The sequence below is a fragment of the Sinocyclocheilus anshuiensis genome, unplaced genomic scaffold (assembly GCF_001515605.1).
Source record: "Sinocyclocheilus anshuiensis isolate Anshui unplaced genomic scaffold, SAMN03320099.WGS_v1.1 scaffold536, whole genome shotgun sequence".
Classification (NCBI taxonomy): Eukaryota; Metazoa; Chordata; class Actinopteri; order Cypriniformes; family Cyprinidae; genus Sinocyclocheilus; species Sinocyclocheilus anshuiensis.
In genome coordinates this window covers 443,081-452,395 of record NW_015557179.1, presented here as the reverse complement: position 1 = coordinate 452,395, position 9,315 = coordinate 443,081, and the positions used below count along the sequence as shown (strand labels likewise).

The 9,315-nt window shown below is 43.3% G+C and overlaps 1 protein-coding gene across 1 annotated transcript in view; it reads right to left on the bottom strand.

Annotated features, from left to right (window-relative positions):
* Positions 1 to 318: 318 nt before the first annotated feature.
* LOC107678562 (leucine zipper putative tumor suppressor 2 homolog) overlaps positions 319 to 9,315 on the bottom strand; it is an 86,129-nt gene continuing 77,132 nt past the window's right edge. Inside the window, exons 4-7 of the mRNA XM_016473865.1 lie at positions 3,407 to 3,940; positions 1,901 to 2,441; positions 1,541 to 1,836; positions 319 to 1,463 (exon numbers count right to left, since the gene is read on the bottom strand). Coding sequence (XP_016329351.1) covers positions 687 to 1,463; positions 1,541 to 1,836; positions 1,901 to 2,441; positions 3,407 to 3,913 — 2,121 coding nt within the window. The 5' untranslated portion in view covers positions 3,914 to 3,940 and the 3' untranslated portion in view covers positions 319 to 686. The remainder of the gene's footprint in view (positions 1,464 to 1,540; positions 1,837 to 1,900; positions 2,442 to 3,406; positions 3,941 to 9,315) is intronic.

Here is a 9,315-nt window from a genome sequence, read left to right as displayed (position 1 = left end):
TTATTTCGTTATCATTGAACATAAGCCCATCATTGGTCTTCAGTTCACATCAACCCATTTAGAAATTGGGTTTGTCAATCTGCCCAATTTCCCAATCTTGTTCACAAAGGACACATTCTAGCATTCACTCTATGCTACAAATGTCTTTGGCCGTCGTCGCATGTCGCTGTTTATGTCAACAATTTATACTTCCGCACCACTGCATAGATGCTTTTGAATGGAAAAACATGTCTTTTGTGAACTTCCTGTGTGAAAAATTTCTTAAAGAATCCACGTTTCAGATCAACGGGGGATTAAATGTGATATTTTTTGCATTACTTTTTTTCAGAATTAAGCTAAATTATAGCCCTAGTTGTACTATAGGGGTTTGCCAGGAACAAAGCACCACCTTTGAGGACACCTTCCCTTCACCAGTGGCATCAATTAACTGCTGTTCACAGTCATTGTACATTCATCTCACAGGTTTCCTCACAGGTGTCAGAGGCAGGAAGTGATCACAAAGATGTCTAAATACAAATGTTACATATTTTATTGGCCTCTGCGGACATCACAACAATAACTTGCCTTGAACATAAGTCTTTCTGAAATAGTGTGGAGAAGCATGCCAAAAATACTGCAGTGAAGGCCAGTGCTCCTCACACAACCTCAGTGGAAATTCATTTTGGGATGGCAGAGTGAGATGTGGCTTAGATTTCAGTGGCAGTGATCTCCTCAAAATGGATCTCATTGCTACGCATGTCAAACTCCTCCATGTCCCTGTTCTCCAGCTCAAGACTAAGTTCTCTCATCACACGTTCTAGGTCTCGGTTTCTGCGGTACATCTGGATGTAGTTCTGCTGCAGCTGCTTCTGGTAACGAATCACCTTGTCTTTCTCCTCCTGCCATACCCTGCGTTCATCCTCAAAGGCCTCCAGCTGGTCCTCACTCCGCCTCCTCTCATACATCAGCTCAGCCCGCATTCGGTCCACCTGCTGACGGAGACCATGAAGCACATCCACGCTCTGACGCTGCACCTTCGCTTCATCGCTTTCATATGCTAGAAACTGCTCTTCACTGCTGTTGTCCCGGAAAGCAGGACTGATCCCGTGAGTGATTCCCCCACGGCTTTGGGGCAGGGGCAAGCTCATGCATTGGCCCTTAGAAGGTAGAGTTTGGAACGGGGGCACTGCCAGGGTCTCTTTAAGACGGATGGACTCTTCCAAACGGCCCACCTTCTCCCGCAGGAGCTCCGCTTCGCTTTTACGACGCTGCAGCTCATTCTCGCAAACCTCAAGTTCGAGTGTACGGGTGCGGGCTGTGGCGTGGGCTTCCTGCGAGCGAGCCTGGCTAGCTTGAAGCTCGGAACGAGCCTCTCTCAACTGGGCCTTCAAAGCAACAATCTCGCTGGCCTTCTGACCAAGATCAGCCTGTACATCCTTCAGCTGCTGCTTCAGCAGAGAGATCTCACCAGACTTCTGACAGACCTGCAACACAGGAGCATTCAAGTTCATTGAATGTAATTATTACTCATTGCTAGATCTAAATTGGTACAAGATCTCACCTCCCACTTTGTCTCTTCTAGACGAGGACCTAGTTGAGTCTGCTCCTTCTCAAAAGAGGCACATCTCTTCTCCAATGCCTCCCGTTCCTGCAGCAGTTGGGAGAAGTCCTCCTGCAATTTCTTCTTCTCTTGCTGCAGCTGGAACACCTGCAACTGCAGGACCTGTTGTGCCCGTTGTGCCTTCAGCTGCACCTGCTTCATTTTCGATGCACAGCTCTGCCGAAGGTCCTCCAACTCTTGCTCACACCGCTTCTGTTTCTCCTCATACACCTGCATGGAAAAGACATATGATTTTACTTACGTTGTATCCACCGTATCTAACAATTCCCTGTCAAATGGCACTAATAACTGGTAGAAAACTGCGATTGTCACCTGACAGATGGAGGTCTCTTTCCCTCAGCTTCTCCTCAAGTTCCCGAATGACGCCCTCATACCCTTCTCCTGGAGCCGGGGAGCGGCCACACGATCCACTGTCTGAGAGGGGCTGCCCACGGCCACTTAAAGACCCTGTGCTCTTACTGGATGATGACCGACCACTGTCAGAGTTAGAGTGTCCGTGGCCACCACTGGAGCGTGTGGTTTCCATGTGCCCGGTGGGAACCTCGCTCTGTGCCAGGCTGTACCCTGTGCTGCTGTAGGTTGGTAGACTGGAGAGTGAGTTGCGGCCTGAGTCCGACATAGTGCAGGATTGGCTATTCCGTGCGTTGCGCCCCCCACTGTAAGAGTTACGCTTCTCCTGACAACCCAACAATGCTCCAGTGCCAGGAAGTAAGAGGTTGAGGCTGCCCTGGCTTTCAGTCAGACTGCCCCCTGACCGTGGAGACAGGTACTGCACAGAGTTGCGATTCTTGGGCACAACCGGCTTAAAGGCAGTGGGACGGATCAGTGTCTTCTCCATACTCTGTGATCAAAAGTAAATGGTTAATGTGACTACTACGTAAAACCACATTTAACACTTTAACTAAAATGCTAACTACACTGCTGTTGAAAACTTTGGGGTTGGTAAGATTTTTAATCTTTTTGAAAGATATCTCTTATGCTTACCTAGGCTGCATTTATTTGATCAAAAATACAGTAAAACAGCAATATTGTGAAATCAGTAATTTTGTATTTTAACATTTTAAAATAGAATTTATTCCTGTGATGGAAAAGCTGAATTTTCAGTAGCCATTACTCCAGTCTTTAGTGTCACATGATCCTTCAGAAATCATTCCAATAGGTCAATCTGATTCTCAATAAACATTTCTTATTATTATCAATGTCATTATCAGTAACTCTGTAGAAACCATGATTTTGATTTTAAGCGTTCTTGTTGAATATAAAGTTAAAAGAATTGAAAATAAATATTTTGTAAAAATATAAATGTCTTCACTGTCCTTAATCTGTCTTTGCTGAATAATTATTTCTTTCAATAAAAAATTTTGCTGACCCCAAACTTTTGAATGGTAATGTATCTACACAATACATGGCTAAAGCATGAAGACAACAACAGGAACCTTTATTTTTGTTGAGAGTGTAACTGAGGTGTCATTGATTAAATGTGTACAGTAAGTGATGGCATATTGACATACTGCAATGATTAAAGGCTCTCTTTGATCAACAGAAATTATTAGCCATTTAGATGTACTACCCACTGTGTGTAATGAGCATCAGCAAAACTACCATTCTTTACAGAAAAACAAACAAATGAGACCATATGACAATATAACAATGGGCAGAATTTTAAATTAGCTACTTAAAGAAATTATCTGGTTAAAAATAACAAATGTGTAGTTTGTACGACTTTTAAAGCACTTGTGCTAATTCTTTTTTGAGCCGTAAAGTTTTTTTCTTTTATGTTTACTTCCTAAGCACCCCCGGACTCACCTTTTCCAGCTTCCCTGACACTGGGATGAGTTTGGGAGGAGGGCCACCAATGTTACCATTCATGCCTCTGTTATCAGGAGGCTCTTCGGTATCACTGGACGGGCTGCACGGGGTAACATGATTATCATTCCAGTCGCCCACTGGCTCATCACTCAAATAGCCATAGTTGCCATTGCCAGCAGAGATGAGGGCAGAGGACTTGTTCTTAGCAGGTAGAGGAGGCTGTCTGGTGAGAAGCTGCTCCTGTGAGCTGGCACTGCGCAGCGTGCCCTCTTGCTGTCGGAAACAGCTCGTAGTTGGTGTGGGTTTGCGATACTTGGCGCCAAAGTCGCTGGCAGCTCGGCAGTGACGCTCCTGGTAGGTACGTCCAGAGATAAGGCTGCTGACGGAGCCCATGGTGCCTGCCGCAGCTACGGTGGGGGAGTGAGACACTGAGCAGCACTGCTGGATGTCAGCGCTGGGCTTCGGGTGATCAGTGGGCACAGGCAGTGCCTGAACTAGAGACATGGCGAACACACGTCCAGGACACACACTCTGTGGAGAGAAAAACAGGAAGACAAGGAATAAAGATTACAGTCTAAATGGGCTGATTGTCATGAAACCTGTAAAATGGATCATATAATTTTAGGTCATATAATTGCACAGTTTTTGATTTCAAAAACAAAAGAATCTCAGAATCAGAAAGAGCTTTATTGCCAGGTATGTTTACACAAACAAGGAATTTGTTTTGGTGACAGAAGCATCCACAGCATTACAGTGACAAGACACAAATAATAAAAATAGAATAAGTAAATAGAATAAAAAATGTGATTAAAAAATGCACAATATACAAATAGACAATAGATGGCATTTGTGTGTACAGGTATGTTATGTACAAATGCAAGGAAATGTGAACAAGTATGGTGTTTTAAATAAATAAATGTATAAATAATGTTCTGTATTACACGTTCATTGCCAAGTTAACTGTTCATGAGATGGATTGCCTGAGGTTAACTGTTCTTATGCTTGGCTGTTCTGGTGCTCAGTGCTTTATAGCACCGACCAGATGGCAACAGTTCAAAGAGGAAGTGGCCTGGGTGTGAGGGGTCCAGAATGATTTTGCCAGCCTTTTTACTCACTCTGGATGAGTGCAGTTCTTGGAGAGTGGGGAGGGTTGTACCAGTGATTCGCCGATCAGTCCGGACTATCCGCTGCAATCTTCTACGCATAGCGAGAGCAGCTGAGAAGATCGTTGGTGTCTCTCTCCCCTCCCTCCATAACAAACTGTGACCTGCACCAGTCACCTTGTGCAGCATTGGTCTGCTTACTACCTCATTCAGCATTCAGCATTGAACTGACCTCATTCAACTACCTCTTCAGTCAGTTTAAATAAATAACTGCTCTCTGAGCTTTTTGTCACTTTAATCAGACTGAATAAGCTCTTTTGCACTACAATCATTTTATCTGCACTGTTTGTTTACTTCACTGGTTTGCACTCTATCTGCCATGTGCCTTGAGCTGCTTTATTTAACTTTTTATTTTTATATATTGTATATTTGTATTTTTGTATTTTATATTTAATCTGTATCTATCTGTATTTTTATGCTCTACTGTTAGTGTTATCTGTATGCATCAAGGGTCTGAGAGTAATGCAATTTCAATTCTCTGTATGTATGTACTGTACATGTGGAAGAATTGACAATAAAGCAGACTTTGACTTTGACTTTGACTTCTAAGGTATGATTTGGTACCTGAGCTGAACCAGACAGTTACTGAAGTGCAGAGGATGGATTCAATGACTGCAGAGTAGAACTGTATCAGCAGCTCCTGTGGCAGGTTGAACTTCTCCAGGTGGTGAAGGAAGTACAACCTCTGCTGGGCCTTTTTGACAATGGAGTCTATATGGAACTCCCACTTCAGATCCTGAGAGATGATGGTGCCCAGAAACTTGAATGACTCCACTGTTGCCACACTGCCGTTTATGATGGTGAGTGGGGGGAGTGCAGGGGGGTTTCTCCTTAAGTCCACTATCATCTCCACTGTTTTGAGTGTGTTCAGCTCCAGGTTGTTATAACTGAACCAGACAACAGCCAGCTCTTTAACCTCCTGTCTGTAAGCAGACTTGTCACCGTTCTGGATGAGGCCAATAAGTGTGGTGTCGTCTGCAAACTTCAGGAGCCTGACAGAGGGATCCTTTGCAGTGCAGTCATTGGTGTACAGGGAGAAGAGCAGTGGGGAGAGCACACATCCCTGAGGGGCGCCAGTGCTGATCGTATGGGTGCTGGATGAGAATTTTCCCAGCCTCACTAGCTGCTGCCTGTCTGTCAGGAAGCTGGTGATCCACTGACAGATGGAGGTGGGCACAGAGAGCTGGGTTAATTTGGACAGGAGGTTTGGAATGATAGTGTTGAAGGGTGAGCTGAAGTCCACGAATAGGATCCTCACATAAGTCCATGGTCTGTCCAGATGTTGCAGGATGTAGTGCAGTCCAATGTTGACTGCATCATCACAGACCTGTTTGCTCAGTAAACAAAATGCAGGGGGTCCAGTAAGGGTCCAGTAATGTCCTTCAGGTGGGCCATCACCAGTTTTCAAATGACTTCGTGACTACAGATGTTAAAGCCACAGGTCTGTAGTCATTAAGTCCTGTGATTTTGGGTTTCTTTGGGATGGGGATGATGGTGGAGCGTTTGAAGCAGGAAGGGACTTTGCATAGCTCCAGTGATCTGTTGAAGATCTGTGTGAAGATAGGGCCCAGCTGGTTAGCACAGGATTTCAGACAGGCTGGTGTAACGCCATCTGGGCCTGGTGCTTTTCTTGTCTTCTGTTTCCAGAAGACCTGGTGCACATCATCTTCACTGATCTGAAGTGCAGGAGGGGTGAGAGGGGTTTGTTGGAGGTGTTAATAGATCCATAGAGAGAAGGTCAAAATGGGTGTGGGGTGTGAGACCTCATTCAAATCATCAGCCAGTTGTTGATTCTCCACAGTGCTGGGGGATGGTGTCTTGTAATTGGGGATGTCTTTCAGTCCTTTCCACTGATGCAGGGTCAATGGCTGAAAACTGATTTCTCAGCTTTTCGGACCCTGTCCCCACTCATATAGGCATCTTCTTTGGCCTGACGGAGCTGTCTGAGTTTTGCAGTGAACCACAGTTTGTCGTAGTTGTATGTTAAATGAGTCCTGGTAGGAATGCACATATCCTCATAGAAACTAATGTATGATGTTATAGTTTTTGTGAGCTCGTCCAGATCGGTGGCTGCAACTTCAATAACACTCCAATCAGTGCAGTCAAAGCAGGCTTGTAAATCCCGCTCTGCTTCATTAGTCCATCTTTTCACAGTCCTTGTTACAGGTTTAGCTGATTTCATTTTCTGCCTGTAGGTTTGTATAAGATGAACCAAACAGTGATCAGAGAGCCCCAAAGCTGCCTGGGGGACAGAGTGATATGCATCCTTTATTGTGGTGTAACAGTGGTCCAGTATATTACTGTCTCTGGTAGAACATGTAACATGCTGTCTTTATTTTGGCAGTTCATGGGAGAGATTTGCTTTATTAAAGTTCCTGAGAATGCTTATAACAGAGTCCGGGTATTGTTTTGTTGCTCTATATCTATGATTTGATCAGTCAGTTGTTGCAGCCAGTTGTTGTAGCTCAACTCCCTCCCGACCTTGCCCCCCCTCCCCTCTTTTGCCCCACGCACCACTGAACTCTGACCCTCTGATGGACTCTCCCACTCCCCCCTCCCAAATACACACACACACTGTCACTTTAATCTGTCTGAATAAGCTCTTTTGCACTACAATCATTATATCTGCACTGTTGTTTACTTCACTGGTTTGCACTCTATCTGCCATGCGCCTTGTGCTGCTTTATATTTTTTTTTACATTTTACCTTATTTGTATAATTGTATAGTTGTATTTTATATTTAAATCTGTATCTATCTGTATTTATGTTCTACTGTTAGTGTTATCTGTGTGCACCAAGGGTCTGAGAGTAACACAATTTAAATTCTCTGTGTGTATGTGCTGTACATGTGGAAGAATTGACAATAAAGCAGACTTGACTTGACTTGACTTTAGACATCACCACATGACCAAAGTGGTGCAATTTATTCATGTAACTTTACACAATATTGCCACAGAATGAGATCATGGTCTTATTACAGGTTATTGAGGTTAAGTGCCTTGAGTTATTGCAGCAATCTGTGGTTAAAGACCACATGAGATCAAAATTAAACTTTTGAAGCATTTGGTCCATGTCTGCTTTCTCCGTGACTATCTATATTGTACACTGTACAATAAAAAAAACACTTCAATCAGTATGTAATCTCATATACTGTATGTATATAGAGCAATGTTTCATAATATATGCATTTCTACTCATTTTTTATTTCAGAACTAAAATTAAAAATGCCTGAACATTATTATTTGATTTCACAGAAAAAAGGAACTTTTTGATTTTTAGTAGTTAGATTTTTTCATAGTTGTTGTTAAAGTTGACAAAATTAACTTAGCATATAGATACAATTTAAACTTATAGTCTGTCTCTTTACTGAATGTCCCTCACCCTAATACCACCTGTTAGCAACTATCGATTAAAAAAAAAATGCTTACAAGGGCACAATGTTGATGGTGCCCTTTGCAGTGATTGAACAGCAACCTTTACGTTTTGGGACTAGTGGGCACTAACATACTTGTCCACATCACCAAAGACACTTATTGTTCAACTATTACATGCCGTAACTGTAAAGGCCTTAGTTAGCACAGCATAAAATGAATGAGCAATGTAACAGCTCAATTAAAAACAGATAAGCAAGCATTAGCAGCAGTTAAGAGTTTAATTCTCGGATGGGCATTGAGGGATATATATTTAGCCTGCTGCAATGTGCTAAGAGAAGTTTCACCATGTGGAATAATCTGCAAAGAGCCTGCCAGTCCAATCAATTACACACACCCTCAGTGCACTTCAGAACACACTCCCAGAGAACTTCAAAGAGCCACATGCAGGAGGAACACAGTCTTGAGTCGCCAGGAGAGATCAGACTGCCCCGACTGCACTGCCATCCCAATGACCTCTCTGCCACCGGGACAGACAGGCAAAGAGAAAGCCAGTGCCAGTCTGACTCAAACGTGTTCTGTTCACTCATCCACATGCAGCCCCCACATGCCATTTTAGCTGAGGTTTGAATTCTGATGAAGTCAAAGTAGCAGACTTCAGCATGGGATTGGGTGAATACCTGATGATCTTATGGCCTTAATGAATTATCATTCTCTGGTAATAACTACCAGTCAAAATTGTGGACGTATTTAACTTTTATTATTAATATTTTCTACAATTTAATTACTGGAAGTGCACATCCTTTCCTTAATTCACACCTACAAGTGTACACTCTCTCCTGCCAGCAACTTAATAAGAGATGCCTTGTTGTTCCTTCACAACGAAGCACAAAGTCATTCTCCAGAACCTTCACCCTCTCTGCTGCTCCTCTCTGGTGAAATGAGCAGCCAACCTCCACTGCTGAGACTAGTGTTGCTTTCGTCAACGAAAATTATGACTAAATATCATCGTCAACGAACCTTTATCACGTGACGAAAACGAGACGCAACGTAAATGCTGGTCATGTGACGATGACTATAATTAAATGTATAATGCAATATTGTTGACAAATAAAAACGAGACTAAATGTGGTTTACAAAATAAAAACTATGTATCTTCATTTTCGTTGACCAAAACGAGACAAAACGAAATGTTATAACGTTATTTCGTCTCGTTTAGTCGCGTTATTATTATTATTTTGCAGTATTTCTGTTTCCTGTGTCTTACTTCAGGGGCTGCATCAGGTCGCACTGCGCAGACGCAGGCGACGTCACTTCCTCAAGCCCCACTCGCGGCATTATTTAGACCAGTGTTTCCCAACCGGGGTGCCGT